At 34.7% G+C, this 18,156-nt stretch overlaps 1 protein-coding gene across 1 annotated transcript in view; it reads right to left on the bottom strand.

Annotated features, from left to right (window-relative positions):
- The window catches only part of LOC132551368 (netrin receptor UNC5C-like), an 80,744-nt gene that overhangs the window by 28,404 nt on the left and 34,184 nt on the right, over nucleotides 1-18,156 (bottom strand). Inside the window, exons 2-4 of the mRNA XM_060215506.1 lie at nucleotides 11,450-11,824; nucleotides 5,653-5,756; nucleotides 46-223 (exon numbers count right to left, since the gene is read on the bottom strand). Of these exons, the coding sequence (XP_060071489.1) occupies nucleotides 46-223; nucleotides 5,653-5,756; nucleotides 11,450-11,824 (657 nt within the window). The remainder of the gene's footprint in view (nucleotides 1-45; nucleotides 224-5,652; nucleotides 5,757-11,449; nucleotides 11,825-18,156) is intronic.

The raw sequence follows: 18,156 nt of genomic DNA on the forward strand, positions 1-18,156 counted from the left end.
GACCTTACAGGTAAAATATAACTATGGGTTTTCATGAATACCTACCATAGACAGTCAAAATAGCTGATTGGCTGAGCCGCTTTGCCACAACATTTCGAGCCCCACAGGTGTAGTTTCCTGTATCAGAAATACGAACTTGTGGAAACAGCAAATTTCCTTCACTCGAAATAATGTTATTTGTCTTCTTGATGTCAATTTCCTCTCCATTCTTCAGCCAGAATACCTGAAAACATAAAATCAATGAATAATGAAAAAAATTCTTGTAACAAAAAATTTTTTGAACTGAGATATCTTTCTCAAGGAATAATGACACAAATTGTGCATGTTGATCATATTCAGAACAGTAGGTATCTATAGAAGGAAGGACAGTGACAGAAGGAAGGACAGTGACAAATAAAGGGCAGTGACAGAAGGCAAGGGAAACAACTCCAATGAACATATGATTTGGGAAATCTTAGAAATCAATTTCGTAATTAACTTTGATTTGAGAACAAAGGCTATTGATTTCTGTGATATAATTTAGAATTAAAGGGACCATGCGTACTTTAGTGTGTCCTGAGGCAGACTCATAAACCAAGAGTTTAGCTGAAAGGTGTTTTTTATGAAAAGATCGCTGTCAAAGATTTTTAATTAGTTATTGCACGTCAGCTGTCTTCCAAGTCTACACCACCCCAAGTATTTCCAGTTTAGAAATCTCTGTCAATCTAAATAAAACCACTGCACTTCCAATATTGACAATAATCTTCGTAATCTTCCTGCAAATGGCCTTGGTAAACAAATGTATCTGATGTGGCAAAAAAAACCTCTCCCTTCTTAACAAAGATACATATTCATTATTTGACTTCAAAATTTCTGTAACAATACAAACATTATGAAAGGATTTTACCGACTGGTCACAAGGCAGTCTACTATCTATAAGATTCTTGATGACTTTAAATATTATTAACAAACTGATTATGACAGGGCGTGTTTATCACACATGTTTGTTGGGTGTTCCATTTTTTTGAAACAATAAGCAGCACTCCTAATACATACACCAGAAAATCAGTGATCTGTAACCACACATACAGATCACATAGGTATTGGTTTCATCAGCACGTCTTTGACGGTGACATTTGACGTCAAGAGTTCTTTATAGGTAACATTTGTTGACTCATTATCTTAATTTTTTTTTAAAAATTTGAAACGGAAATGACAACCAACGACAGATTCTGGATTGAGATAGCCATTTGTTGGCTAATCTGGAGTTTTGAACAGGATGACACAAAATGGTAACACAACGCCTAGTTTAAAAGCAGTCTGAAATAACACAAAGAAACACACAAACATTTGGTCAAGCCCATCTAAAGTTTGTATATAAACCTGAGTTCCAAATGCTATACACAGGTGACCCTACTGACTTTTGACAATTCAATGTGCTCTACATTATGCTCAACTCTCGACATATCACATTTTTTATTTAATATCCATCAATTCGACCACAGAATTTTTTTTACATGTAATGGTATCAACATGATTTTCACAGCACCGTAAATCGAAATTCGACAATGGGATACATTATTAGGTGGATAGAAATCTCCTCTTGGGTGTTCTAAACCAGTGATTTACAAACAAAGAGCTCTCCTGCTTATAATGGACATTGTTTTTAGCAATGTTGTGTTGGGTGAAACAAATATGACCCTAAATAAGATAGTTGAACAAGATTAGCTATATTGTCCGTTTTGCAGGTGTCCCATTCAACAATCATAGCCACTGGAGCGCTCAAGACATTACACCCCCATAACAGAGGTAGGTATATGTGGCACCTCTGTAATGACCTGGTGTTGACATCCTGAGATGTGACCAGTGTGATAACACTAGTATTTATTTCAAATAACTACTTAGGCACTCCACCATATAGCCATACCAAATATCTACCTAGGCACTTTACCACACAGCCATACCAAATATCTACCTAGGTACTTTACCACACAGCCATACCAAATATCTACCTAGGCACTTTACCACACAGCCATACCAAATATCTACCTTGGCACTTTACCACACAGCCATACCAAATATCTACCTAGGTACTTTACCACACAGCCATACAAAATATCTACCTAGGCACTTTACCACACAGCCATACAAAATATCTACCTAGGCACTTTACCACACAGCCATACCAAATATCTACCTAGGTACTTTACCACACAGCCAAACAAAATATCTACCTAGGCACTTTACCACACAGCCATACAAAATATCTACCTAGGCACTTTACCACACAGCCATACAAAATATCTACCTAGGCACTTTACCACACAGCCATACCAAATATCTACCTAGGCACTTTACCACACAGCCATACAAAATATCTACCTAGGCACTTTACCACACAACCATACCAAATATCTACCTAGGCACTTTACCACACAGCCATACCAAATATCTACCTAGGCACTTTACCACACAACCATACAAAATATCTACCTAACACTTCACCATATAACAAAACCAATATCACCAAACTACTATAACAAATAGCCATACCAAATACATGTATCTAACCCATGCAGACATATCAAACAGCCATATACCAAATACCTATCTAATCTTCCAGTCCCTTTTTTAATACTCTTGAGTATATACATTAAGCATCTAGACAATATTTATCTCATCACATCACAAACAACCAAGTAAGTGTTTCAAGTGTGATGAATATTTCCAAAGTAATTACATGTAGAATGTGTATAAAGTATTGCCAGTGTTCCGACTTTTTAGATATACTGGATCTGCTTTCTGATCTACAAATGCTTAGCTACACTATGATAATGTATCATTTTATTTCATTTTACATACCAAAGAAAATATCCTGAATTTGTACAGGGTTTAATTTAATGTGACAAAAAATATAGTGAAGACTTATCATTGCCATCAAAAGTAGCTCCATTTTTCTTCTATTTCAAAAACAGGGAATTTAATGGACCTGGTGTATATTTCATCTAGAGGAAAAACCACTGTGTACGTGAGGCATACATTCCAATAAAACATCATAATACTTTTGGAGATTTGTAATCGAATATCTCTACGTCTTCATAAAACTCTGATAACACTGCAAAAGGCCTTTAAAAAATATGGCCCAAGATTGATTTATTTTCATAACCGTTCCTCATTCAATTTCGTAAAGTTAAACAAAACTTCAAAGACATGCACCTGTATTTGGAGAACAAATTTGACATTGCCTATTGAATTCTATAAGGGATTTAATCTGTAAGTTTTCCCCTTAACTGCAGATCATTTCAACAATGAATAGGAATCTAATAACAAACTATAAAATTTCAATAAAATTATGATAATTTCAAGGTAAAATTGGATCTGTCATTGACAAAGAAGTCTTAACAAACCGAGGAACAGACAGGTTATGATAACCATCTCGGCCCTTGCAATGACAGGTCCGACCCAATCTAAGTCAACAGAGGTGGTTTTGTGTTTGCCAGACCAAGTATATATCAATTATAAGAAGTTCTAATTCTGACCCTACACCATACATATTATGCAATCAAGTGCAAGCTCAAATATACCCATCATTCCGTGTCTTTCACGGCCCACAACTAGACAAACTTTTATCTCACCACAAACCTGAGTGGGTGTCACAAAACTTCTCTTAATTTCTTCCAAAAATGTGTTTTGATTTTTTACATTGATAAACTGGTATGGTTACTACCATCACCCTTTAACTCATTATGTGGAATGTCAGGTCATTTTCCCCAAACCCAATAGCATTTAAAGTTTATGATTCCAATTATCAAAAGTTTGTCAAAAATTCTGTAACGTACAATTATATTTAAATACCTAGAAGCAAAGTAATTACTGTATGGCACGCAAACTAAGGTAAGATCGCTGCCTAATTATGTAGCTGGGTGTATTCAAGCGACTCCCTTCCCTAATTACCCTGGTCAACTTGTACTAATCATAATCTTTGGCTTCCTCAAGCGACATCCTATATTACAACAACATACATAAAACATCCAAATCTTTCCCAAAATACACAGACAACCGACAAGGACCACTTTGTACAGAAAACAAAACAGTGCTCTCCGTACAAGAGGATTGCATGGTGTTTAAATTATCATCCATAACATTCCTGTAATATTCTTCATTGATAGTTTGAAATCAAGAAATATTATATATATATGCTTGATTACATTTTCAATTCCACTTCTTCAGAGTATAGTGTTTGCTTTCTGGTGAAGGAGAGACCCCTGATTACATATTTCTTGTAGAATCTAATTACATGTGAACGTACATTCCCGCAATGACAGCAATTGACATATTAGTTTTAATTTCTAGACTGCCATACTGCCAGTACACTTCCAATGAATCAGACAATATTACCATAGGACAATGTATTTCTGTCTAGAACAATCACCTTACGTAAGATATATTTTCCTTCAAATGAAATTTTCATGCAAGAAAACCTAGGTGATATTATGTGTCTGTGTTGATTTGAAGAAGCATGATTGATGGGGAACTTGTTGTTAGTCATAGATGAATGTATATCCTGATGTATGGAACGATTTATTGAATCCAATAACAAAAAACGCTCAGACTGCACAACACCCGACAGTCCAGGTCTCTCATCTCAACTCTATAATGAGTCACATACTATGATTAAATCATCTGTGACAAAACAGCTATGTAAAACCCTTTAATGACGAAAACAATAAAAATTTCAAGTTAAAAGTATTTAAGAATTTTGCTATCTTAAAACTATAACATTACAATAAAAATCAAGAAATAAAGAATTCTAAATGTCTGAAAACAGGGGACAAATAACAATGAAGACCAGCTGAGTTGAGTATGCCATGCGAAATAAACACCTTGTAGCAGCTAGGGCCACATCTGCTATCGGAATCCTTGGGAACCTGATACGAACTCTCCTGTCATAATTACAGGTATCACTGTTCTACCTTCACGCAGTAGTGACAAGATTCAAAGCAGATTTTGCATTTTTGCTCTTATGAATTCAATTACAGGGCAGTACATCAGTCTTGAGGATACCCGCTGTTTACTTTGTGTGGAGTCTCGTCCATTTTTCCTTACCTACTCTCACATGTTGTTTATTTACCTGGCTTTTTAACCTCAGGTATCAAAGTCACCATGGATCACATGAAGTAAATATGTCCAGCTTACTTATCCTATTTCGAATAATCTCAACACCCTATCGCACTACATATCACAATTTATAATTAGGTTTTATACCAGCCTACCCAACCATTTAAGGAGGATACATGTATAAAAATGAAAAGATGAATTGTAAATGACATGTGTATTGATAATCGGAAGATGGTATTACCATCTGATGTCCATAAATGTATAAATTGTTCGAGTTTTTTATTCAAACATCTAATTCTCAATCATATCCCTTTATTGGTCATATAACCTCGATTCCTCATAAAAGAAATTAGAGAGTTAAGTTGCAATTGATGCAGTGAAGATCAAATGTATCTGAGCACAACTTGTCATCATCTCCAACAGACTAATCCTGATATTATGTGACTTCTGGGTAATTCTAGCTAACTATGAAACCATGAAAAAACATGGCAGCATGCAAAGTCAAAAGCTCAAGAATCAGTGCATTTGTGTGTTCACCACAAAACCTATCCCTACCTCTGGCATCGGTTTCCCTTCTGGAGGTAGACAGGTAAGCTGAGCGTCTGTATCAAGGGCCGCACGCAGCGACATCGGCTGATGTTCAAACCGTCTTCGCATTACTGTAACAAAAACGAAAAATATTAAACCACCTTCAAATCAACGCAAGGAACAGAAACAAAACACCACATTGATATTGTGGTAACAAAAATATCACTCTATATAATACAAAGTATGATATCCTCATCTTCAGCGCTCTATAACATCAAAATTTTAATTTGGAATTGAAAGAATGTGCAACAATGAACATCACTAGAAAACTATATACAAAGTTGAGTGGAATTAGTTTACGATTTCAATAAATATCTTACCTATCTACAAATGCTATTATCAATCCAATAGTCCTGAAGATTTGTGATAAGCTATGAGGCTAAATCTATGTCATGATTTATCTATAACAGGTATTTACCACAATCTCCTCCTACTCATCAATATTCTGTGTTTGTTATTTTCTTGGTTATTGTAAATATCAGTAGATATATAATCAATTTCTGATGAATCAATATTGAATCAGGTGTGAAGCCACGATTACCATCTAACATAATGAAACACTTCCCAGGGTTGGTTATGCTAAATTGCTCACCCTTATTCAAATATTTATCGACTCTAACATAATATTTTATCTGTAAGCACTTGTTTTGTGAATGAACATTTATTTTTGTTAAAATCCTGCCGTTCTGTAGACTATGAATCTGTATGATATATTTCGCTGTTAAATATTGACAGAGGTAGTGTTATGAAAGGCTCCGATGATTACTCTAAACCTGCACAACGCCTCAACAAGGACAGTTTCATGTTGTGACCTCTCCTTTTCAAAGTGTATCACATCTTTCTCAAATTTAGTCTCGATCAAGATAGGCAATAATTGGAAGTCATTCACTTCTGTGTTCTATCAACTAAACACAGGTGCAACTTATTTGAAATGGAAGTTTTGCAAAAAAAAAAATTTAAGTGGAATTTTAATCGTCTTGGGTTTAAAATTAATCCTGAAATTTAATTCGGCCCAAATAACATGTATGACGATGACGTAATTCTGTCAAGAAGTTCTGTATCAGTAAATGCGTCTTGATTACTCTCACTTTCACCGGATTTGTAATGGATTGAAATAATCTCTTCACAGCTGGCTCAGCTACCTCATGATTGGTCAATATACCCAGGACCTATTGGCTAATCTATATAAGGAAATTTTCACTGATAGATTATGCATTTTTTGAAATACAAATATTTTGTAAGTTTATCTTTAAATAATTTCTCATTTATTTAAGGCATATAATATCGTTGGGATATTAAAATGTAATAATTTCATGAACACATTAAACATCCAAATTTATTAATTGTAATAATTCAGATAAAACATTTAACATCCGGTTTTCCTAATTGTAATAATTCATATAAAACATTTAACATCTTGATTTCCTAACTGTAATAATTCAGATAAAACATTTAACATCTTGATTTCCTAACTGTAATAATTCAGATAAAACATTTAACACGGATTTATTAATTGTAATAATTCAGATAAAACATTTAACATCTGGATTTATTAATTGTAATAATTCAGATAAAACATTAAACGGATTTATTAATTGTAATAATTCAGATAAAACATTTAACATCCGGATTTATTAATTGTAATAATTGATAAAACATTTAACATCTGGATTTATTAATTGTAATAATTCAGATAAAACATTTAACACAAATTTATTAATTGTAATAATTCAGATAAAACATTTAACATCCGGTTTTCCTAATTGTAATAATTCATATAAAACATTTAACATCTGGATTTATTAACTGCTAATCATTAAGTAGTTAAAAAAAAGAAAAACATACATGGAATCGTATAAATGTTAACCGTTAGTGGGAAACAATGGTTTGTTCTGTACACCTCCTGGTAAAACAGACTCTCTGTGTGTTCCCAACATCTTCTCTAATGTCCTTAAAACCATTTTAAATGCACTACTTCATTCATAAAGGAGATTTACATTTCTATGTTTGATTGTTTGATCCCAAAAGACATTTTGTTTTTAGATATCCCTGAACACGACACACCTTTGTATTTATGTTACATATATCTAACCTGCATGGATGCGATAGTTTACCCTGTCTGGAGCAGACTGCACAGTTAAAGCAACTATAAAGTTTCTATTTTATGATGGTAATACCTCGATGCCTGCCACAGAATGGCGGTGACCTTCCACAAATGCTTTAGCCTCTGGAATTTTAATTATATTTTAACTGGGAATTTAATTGCTTGTCAGGAAAGTTGAAAACCATTCATCCACTTCTTAATTGACACAATATCCTAGTTTTAATTTTCACAATTTATAATGGTATCAAGGTCTACCCATATAAGGTGAAGAGAGGCAGTATCAAAAGATCTCATGAAAATCATTTCACTGAAAAGGATGACGTTATATATCTAAATATTTCTTCCTACAGAACAGTTTTGCAAGTAGCATTAAATATCTTTTCTTAAATACTTCAATTTGAAAAATTGTGTACACAAAACTTAACAATTTTTTTTTAGCTTTTAGGACAAATTTTCCATATATTGAGATTATTTCCCTCATGAAAATATAATTAATGTTGTGAGTAAAATTATTTCCAAAGTACAACATTAGTACATATTTAACAATCTTGATAATGCCTTGTAAAGCTACACGAACCAGGTTACATGTTCACCAGCCATTTATCAACGAGATATGGGAAAGCCTGGCGTACAAGTGAATGACTCCCGCTCGGATAGCTGGCTTTACCTTTTATTCCTCTGTATTATGGAACCATGCAATTACACCATCTCAACTAGCACATTCAATCGCGGTGTTGGCACAAATGATCGCTTTAATACACCACACGGCCACCATTGCATCACCTAACATGCAATTGAGTACCTATCAGGGAAATAGCATGGATCCAAATCTAGAATTAAGGATGATTTCTATCCACTTAAGATCAATAAAAATTGGATTTTTCCTAACTAACTTTTTATAGTTTAAAGCTAATGATTGATTCAGTTTTCTGCAGTTTCTACAATGACTGGCTTTATGTTGTAGTAAATTGGTAGGTACAAAAATATAACCAATTCTGAAATGTGAATTCTTAGTGTTCTATGCAGTCTTTCCAATAGGAACAGTATAGATTTGTGTTTTAAACGAACATTATAGAGGGGACCTACATTTGTGTTTTAAATGAATCTCTTCATTTTTTCAAATTTGTCCCTTTCTTTCGTTAAAACATTTCCTTTCCATTCCTCCCAAACACAACATGATTTATATGTTTTTTGTCTTTCACTCTCCAGATTTTTCTGATCAAATGAATAACATGAATTTTTTTTATCTGGCATCAAAAAAGTTCATTGCTGACATATCATATAGACTTTGTGCTGTGATGTAGAGTTATGACTTGGTACTAGAAATTTTATAATCATGTGTTACAGCTGGGCTGGATAGTACGACCCTTCCCAACCCCTCTATACCCAGGGAGGTAGAGGGATCATGAATATACATAAAAGATGGCTGTTTCTCTTCATCATCATCTTATACATTTTCCACATCTTAAAAATATTTAACAAGACACTTCTCTCAGAAATGTTTCTCTATAACAATATTATTTCTCTATTACAAGACATACCAACAAACAAGATATATGTCATTAATTTGTACTTTTATTCATACACTAGTGATTTCTATCATTACATGTGTAATAACTTGAAAATAAACGCTGACACGTTTCAGTATTAGAGTCCTCCAAGGGCGCTGTCCCTACATAACGATAGCATAGGGGTTTAGTCAACAGGAAAAACAGGAAATTGACTTCTATTATGAATTTCAGAAAAATCCATGAAAGGTGCTAGATACATATGAACTGAAGTATGATTTTAAATAAACTAACATCATTCTGATATAAAGCAAACTATAGTTGGCAAGAATACAGTTTTTTTTTTTAATTTCTTATAATCTAAGGGTCATTCTGGAGGTCATATAAAAAACCTCACTGTGCAGACATTTGTGATGGATGTAGAATGTAGCATATTTGTTTTACTCAAGATTATCTTTGACAGATATAAATCTAAAAAGTTGTCAAAAATATCCACTTCCTGCCTGCTGCTATCTTTGTACTGTCCATGTGGCCTTGCTTTTCATCATTGGTCTCACTGCCCACTGTCTGATCAGTAACATACACAAATACCCAGATAAGAGTTTTGAGGGCCAGAAAAATTTGACTTTGATTAATTATCCAACAACTTCTTTTTACAGGTTAACCCTGGTCGAGTGAGATAGAGGTGATATCAACAGACCTTGACCCCATCATCATCGCCTGGGAAATGATTAGCTACAAGTAGAATGTTTTCATTTCATGAAAGTTTGGATTCTGTACTCCATTTAGTTTGATATCTTGGAAGTTTTATATAAGGATTTCAAAAGATTATAATTTGTCATAAAATGTTAAGTCTATTTGTTATCTTTCTGTGTTTTTGATTTGATGCAAGGTTCCTCAAGCTTTTCAAGAATGTACCAACTAAAACCTAGAATTTTTTTTTCCTTATATAAGTTTCTGACGACGCCCTGAATTTCAGGACAATGATATATCAATAGGGAAATACATCACACAAACACATAGATTTGTAGAAGTTTTCATGAGGTCAAAACCTGGTCTTGTAAATAGACAGATTTATTGGCTGAACAATAAAAATGTGAAATTTATGCTTTATGACGACTGAGAAAGACAACAGTTAGATGATGGATGTAAAGAAAACATACAGGGTGGTCTTTTCTGTGTATTGAAGAATCATACTGACCAGTAGTGTGCACATGGTCAGAGTGAACATTGACCTCAGCTGGCCAACAAGGTAAGTGTCCTGACTGCCATGGTGACAGGGACATGCACTGACAGTCATGGGGACTATCCATCATGTTCCTTCCATATAAATCAACCTGGAGTCGTGTATAACCATGACAACCATTCAATATGGTGAGTTATACTTATTCATGTACTTATGACACAATGCCTCTTTATCAATTATCGTAATAACTTGATATATAACTGTAATGGCGTCGCTGTCAGTTATACCTCTGATCAGAGCCTTCAGCGATCATAAACAGACACAGTGTGTACATTCTGATTCCACCGGGTAAATTAATTGCTTAATTGAGCACCATCATCTCTTGTACATCCAATGTTTGCTTTTTTCCTCCATTTAAACAATAGATGGCCTTTGTGGAAACGATAGAAGTAAATTAAGCTGATCAAGAACAAACCAATGTGAATTTGTTTGATATTAATATAGGCGCAGTGTGAAATGAGTCTATATGTATCATTGTCATCAGCGAGTACAGCCATAACTGTAATGGATGGTATCCACGTTTTTACATCCAGTATCAAGAAAAGCTGGTCCTATCACGAAAGGTCAGTCTGTACGTATCAATAAAATCCATTTCTAAAGCCTGCAATGTGTTTTAGGTTTGTATCTGATATGTCCAATAACTGTAGCTGTTAATTCAATCTGGAAGAAGTATCAAAGGCAGTGTATTGATCTTACGTAACCAAATCACAATTTGCTTAGCTTCAATAACAGTTATGATAATGGTCTGAAAATGAAAACTGATTACTAAATGTCAATACTATTATACTTAAAAGTTGATATTTCCATCACCCATTACTTATCCATACTGTGTGGATAAAGTTACAGAGTACCAATTATTTCTGATATTCCTTAGTTATCTCCCTTAGTTGAGAATAATTGACTTACTTGCTATTTCCACCAGTCCTCTTCTACTCTTGATTTTCTTTCCATTATTAGTATCCAGTAAACTATTGGTCGCATAACATTCACACCAAAATCCACCCTCTCCAAAATAATCTTGAACTTCATCCCGTGTTACTTCCAGTCGACTAGATATCACTTTTTTATTGAGAGTTGAATCAAAATATTCTTCAGTTATTTCATGGTACTGATCCACACCAGCACATCGAAACTTTATTTGGACTGCACTAACAGCCTTACAATGAATGTCGATTGGTCGATTTTTTACTATGTAGTAGTAAGACTCTGGTTCCTTGATGAACATAGGAGACCCAAGGAGACGTGGGTCACTACTTCCATGTACTGCACCCGGAACAAACTCTGAAAAACATAAAAGTACAGAAATTAGATTTTTTAAATTGATACATATAAAAATTGATGTCTTTCAATTATTTAAGTTATCCTTGTATCAAATCTCAAACTAGTTAGTTTAATAATGACCTGCTTAATATTGTTTTTTTTATAAGGTTCATAAAACATGCAGTGTACCTCATTGTGAGGAGGCCTAGTGTACGACTTCCAGTATGGATGAAGGGAAGGCTAAAGCTGATGACAGGTGAGAAATACAATGTCTGCTAGTTGTTTACCTAACTCCTAACTATCAATCAACAAGAAAAGCTGCCTTCATGAAGATTGGTATTCAATGTCTTAAACAGTTTTATTAATGGCTGGTAGATGTGCACAGCAACACACACAGTTCAGGCAAATGAGTATACATCATTTTTTTTCTGCCTCTCTTCACCTAGTAATTCTTGTGCAGGTTGGCCAGATGGCAGGACTCCTGATGGTTAGCTAACCTATACACCACAATCCCAGAAACACAGATAACAGTGCTTAAAGTGTGGAATACAGCATTGAGATATGGGAGTCTGACACAAAACTAAAAAACAGGAGACTGATACAGAGTATAATACAGGAGTTGTGAAAACAGTGCCGTACGATTTTATTTACACCGATACACACATGAATCTCATGATCCAGATTTCATAATTATCATTTGACCTTATGTTGATGATAAAGAATTTCCATCTAGTCCTTCTCTGCATCTTACATAAGAATTTTACAGTGTTATTAATCAAGAGTACTTTACTGTGATTAGTAAAGAATTTGTAATTAACATTTCCCCATTTGTCTGGCTCTATATGATGCCAGCTTGTAATGATGATATAGCATCTTAGGTATAGCCAAGACTGAAAAACCTCTTTAAAACACAAATCCACATATGTATTGGATTTACTTCTTTAAAGAGGGGCCATTTCATCATTGCAAAACCAGATTCAGATAAAATAATCATATTATACCATATACAATTAAAGAAAGGTGATTTAGATTTTAAATGGGGAAAAAAACAATAATTGTTGCCTAAAGGTTTCATATTGTTTGGTTGTTTAAGAGTAATCAGATTTCAAATATCACATACTACTTTAAAAAACATTAAATATCAATCTAGCATAACATATGTTAGCATTTAGAGATTTTTCAGCCTTCTCCCCACCCCCAAACTGTCTTAGATGGATAAGATGAGGATGGCGATTACATTGCTCCCTATGTAAGGGAAGACAGAATTAGAATTGATAGCCCATAAATACTACAGCAATAGAAAACTTGGGTGTTGAATTCTGATATTTTGGAGCAAGCTTTAACAGGAAGTTGGTGTGGGGAGGGACAGCACACAACATTTGTGAGAACATATTGGATGATTAATGGGTGCCGGAAACCTAATCAGGCCTAAAACTGCCGTACATGTTGAGTGGGACCTGTACCAATGTGTGTTAGAGGTCACACCACACACCAACAGGGGGGCAAGGGGATCCATACCTCCCCACACACACAAGCAAAACTTGTTGATATATTAATGACCATGTTATGGTCACAGTTCCAGTCTATTCCTACAGCTGTGTGTAACTAGAAGATAAAATCATCTTTCAGAACTAGCTGGCAAGGTAAGGACAGGCTAAAAACAAAATAAATCACTTTACAAAACCAAGGACATGTGTACTTGTTTACTGATTCCAAAGATCAGAAAAAACGTTAAATAACTGTCTTAATATTAATTGATTAAGAGATTTATCTGATTAATAAGTTTATAGTTTAAAAGGAAATGTCAAAATAACAACAGTCTTTAATCATCTTCCAAATATAAATTGCACAATCAACATCAAAAATAATTATAGAAACAATCAACTCTAAAAGGTAAGTAATGAATTAACTCCCCTTAATTAAATCTTCAGCTTTCCTAGACAACAGACTCTTGTTAATTACATCATGAAGGGTGTGAGACACCATTAGTCATACACACATCCACCATAAATTGAACAATGGATTTTTACATAAAATTAATAGTTTTGTGTTTAGAGAAATTCTCGCAGGCTAAATTATTTGATGCAGTCATTATATACAGTGACTGCTGTCAGTGTTTTTGTGAGGAATTTAGAAAGATATACCAAGACCCTGAGGGATTGTAGAGATAGGACCAGGCTATACACTGGCTAATCTTCATGGCCCATTTATAATTGGCTGCAGCAGAACAGTATATACAAGAAGGGGGACATATACCTACTACTCATGGGTATGGCACTGCTAGTTATATACACATCCCCTCATTACTACACTATATATATACAGGTAATATATTGTATATGAGGGGTATTAGTGTCAATTATCACTATTTTATACATTTAAAAGACCTTTATGTAAACAACGAAAAACTGCTGCATACCTATGATTTCTCTGTCTATTAGAATATTTTTTGTTATTTGTAAAGGACTTTAAGGTTGTAACAACAAACACATCTCACCTCTAATGATACAATCATGTGACACAAACATACATTTTTGGGGTATGATCAATTTTCAATACGACTCAAATGTCCACAGGAAAAATATTATTGCTGGATTGTACACATCTCCATATAACAATGAAGCATTTATTTATCATAAACTGACACTCAGATAAAACCAACAGTGTCTCCGATACTTTTGGCAAGTCATGGTCAACATGGGTATTTATATTATATCATTCCTCATATAATTTAAATTAAGAAAAAAATAGACCACCAAAGTTGCAAGATGCCAAATGAACTAGATACAATGTGAAATTCATTACGTTACATAGTATCAAACAGGATTCAAATTACAGGATTTAAAAACAAATAAATTTAATCCAAAAACTGGAAAAATAAACAATATAGTGATGATTACTATTTTGCAAGTCATGTCTGTGTAATATTTCCAACTGACCTACCTCAGAGCAAGTCATGAGTAAGGACAGTTTGAATCAAATCAGTAAATTTTTCTGGTAATAAGACATCACAAAGTGGACACTAGAACTTTACTAGTTTGCAATCATGTGTGCATTTAAATTTGAAATCGCATGACTGAAAGCATTTAAAATGAAGTGATCTAGATTTTACAAAAAAACCTGACAATGAAGGGAATTGTGAAACAGTACAAGATATTAGAACAGACATTTAAATTATCACATATTCCAAACTCTAAGAAATATGCCCCTACACCAACTAACCTCTACAACAGAAATTATCTAACTTAAACAAATTGAAATGATAGTTTCTTTTTCTGTATTGATCATTAGTTAAGAGCTTGTAGACAGAATTTTTGTCAGTACATTTTGGTGTCCATTTATATAAGCTACCCTATGTAAAGATCTTCTCAAATGTTATCCTTCTAATTGTGGCCAATTACATTCAACATATTGTTCTAAATGTCCTTGTGTCAAATTTTTCCAGAACATTTACTCAAAATTCTCAAAAGATTACCTTGAACCAATGGTTAACAATTCTGTGAAGTCATTGTCATATAAAAACTAGGATATAGAAATACCAAAGCAAGGTGTGAACTAAGCTATAAACAAACACAACTGACAGGTGTGTATATTTCATCTGACCTCCTGGATATGACATCAGAGACAAGAAGGGGAGGTCACTCTTTCTGTCACTGTACAAAGTGTGAAGACAAATGCTACTACAAATGGAACAGGACAAGTCATACTTCTTCTAGACAACTGGGTGTTCCATTTTGAAAGCTATACAGCACTAAACATTAAGCATTATCTAAGGTAGAAACTGAGAGCTGTGATATATCGCTAGCATTGTCAAACAACAAACGATTATGTTGAATATCTTTAAAGGTCAAATAGTAAATGATGACAATGAATAGATTGGGTAAGATTATAGAGGAATTTGATAAATGATATTTATAATAACCTGATGCCCTATGCTCCCTATCAAATGTACTTCAAACAAGCTGTACAATTGTCAATGAAAAGTGAACAATGATAAGGGTTGGCAAGAGGGACAAGCAGAATAATAAATAGGCTACAGGTTTTAGTGGAATAGTACAAACTCTGCACTTTTATTGGGTCTATTGATGAGGTTGTGAGGTCTGTACAAGACATGTCTACTTTATGAGGCTTTGCTTCATGTTTATTGTCCATTTCACAGAGGATATCAAGCTAAGACATATAGACTGGACGGCCTTATTGAGACAGTTTGACCACATACAACTGTAATGGACCCTCCTGTCCAGCTTGACAAATGAGACTTGGTTTTATTTTGAGATGTTTATGGGTCCCCCACTGGATGAAATTGGAGTCCCAGGAAGCCAGCCTCACCAGATGGGATATTCTGCCTCTGGTGGCACTCCATGCCATCCTATTTCATGCCATTTCCATAATTCTCCCCATATAGGTTAACATAAACACAGTTTTGTTTATTCCAACTGATCCTCCATCCATCTAAATCCTGCAGCTCCACGTACCATGCCTGATATATAGTGACATAAATATTTTGGTTGAGAGCAAGGCATAAAATCTAAATGTGTTCTGTCCTTTCCAGAGTTCCAGCCATTATTTCATCAATTTCCCTGGACATATGTCAATCTATTGCTTGTAGTTACCTTCCATCTCAGCATTCTGACCACATACCGTTTCATGCAAATTCAGCTGTACAATGAAGATCCAATATCAGAATACAAACTCTACAAAATAGGTGTGCAACTTCCCAAATGATACAAGCCAGAGATTTGAGTCATCATATGAACTATCTACAGAGATATACAGGGCTTAGTGTTATCTAAACAGTCACGCAATTTTAATACTAGCAGCTTAGTTCTGTAGAATATCTGAATATGCACTCTCTATCCCTTTAGCAACCATAAATACAAATCCATTGTGACATTGGAGGAAATCTGCTGATGACTACAGGATATGAATTTCGCAATTAAGTTCTTAAGCTTTGTCTCCTGTAGTAGCCTATTGATTGGCACCAGGCAACGGTTCAAAACATAGATTTTAAACAGCAATTAAGTTTCCCATAACATCAAGATCTAACGGAAGATGAGCATTACACACAGAGAATGGAGAGACTGAAGACGTCGCAGTAAAGTCTGTAAAACTAACACGGAGAAAACCCCGACACTTGATTAAGCTTCTAACATCAACCATCAATATGAGCAAGTTTAATATCCTTACTTTTACACACTGAATCGGCAAAATGCCAGAATGTTGAGAACTTTCATGAGAAAACTTAAATGAATTTTTCCTACCCTTAATTGGTAGGACATCAAGCTAGTATGGGGTAATTGCTAGGTATTCCGGTTGCTATGGTGATGCAGTTTCATTGTCAGTGACTTCCTCTACTGTTTTGACCGGAGTTTCTTTTATTGGGGCACTTCGATGCCTTCATACCAATCACATTCATAAAGGAAACAATCAATAGCCATCAAAGAAACTGATGAAAAAATCACACATGTTATGTTAATGAAAGTTTTACGATTTTTTCTCTCCTAGATAGTGCTGTTCTTTTACACATTATGGGAGGATGCAGCAGTTGAGGCGTGATATGGAGGACTGTGATTTATGACATGGCTATGCCAAACCCAGGCAAGGAAGCGGGACATAAACACAGAAATATTGCACTTTCCAACGTCCTGTTATACTAGTACACTGTCCACATGCTGAGCCAGTATAAGCCAATCAATGTAGCTTGGGGATTTTTAACACAGTCTGTCAAATAAAAAACACCAAATGAACATTACACTCAAAGGTTGGCCAATTTCTCCTGAATAAATTGATTGGAGAGTGTCTTTGATGTTCACTGATACTAGTTTATTTCATTTATGTCGGTACGTTATGGACTAACATCTCACTTGGATTCCAAATCTGTATCCGAGGCTTTTAGTCTAGGTAGCACCAGGCCCTGGTGTTCCATGCTCTGTCACGATCAGCCGTCTGCGACATCTCTAGACTTCTGTGACAAAGAACAGCTCGCTGCAGTGTATCACAGAATACATGTTCTGAAGCTCAGCTAACGACAAAAACATAACGAGGGGCTCAAAAAGTCACCGTGTTAATATGATTCTGTAAAAGTAGGATTGATTCTTTGATTCAATAACCATTATTTCTATTAGGGGTGTCTGCGATACAGGCCGGTTCCCAGAGCCACAGCGCCAGGCACACCGCCACCACACTATCATGTTCAAGCAGGCAACTCATTTCCAAGCTCAAACACAGAGAGTAGTGCGACAGCATTTCCTTTAGCTATGTAATCTTGCAGGAGCAAAGTGTGAGATTGCTAACTGTTCTCAAAGGAAATCATAGATGGTGTGATGCAATGATTAAACTCATAAATTCCAAAT

Source organism: Ylistrum balloti, unplaced genomic scaffold (assembly GCF_031769215.1).
Source record: "Ylistrum balloti isolate Yb309-2 unplaced genomic scaffold, AGI_CSIRO_Ybal_v1 Utg370196, whole genome shotgun sequence".
In the NCBI taxonomy this organism is placed as follows: Eukaryota; Metazoa; Mollusca; class Bivalvia; order Pectinida; family Pectinidae; genus Ylistrum; species Ylistrum balloti.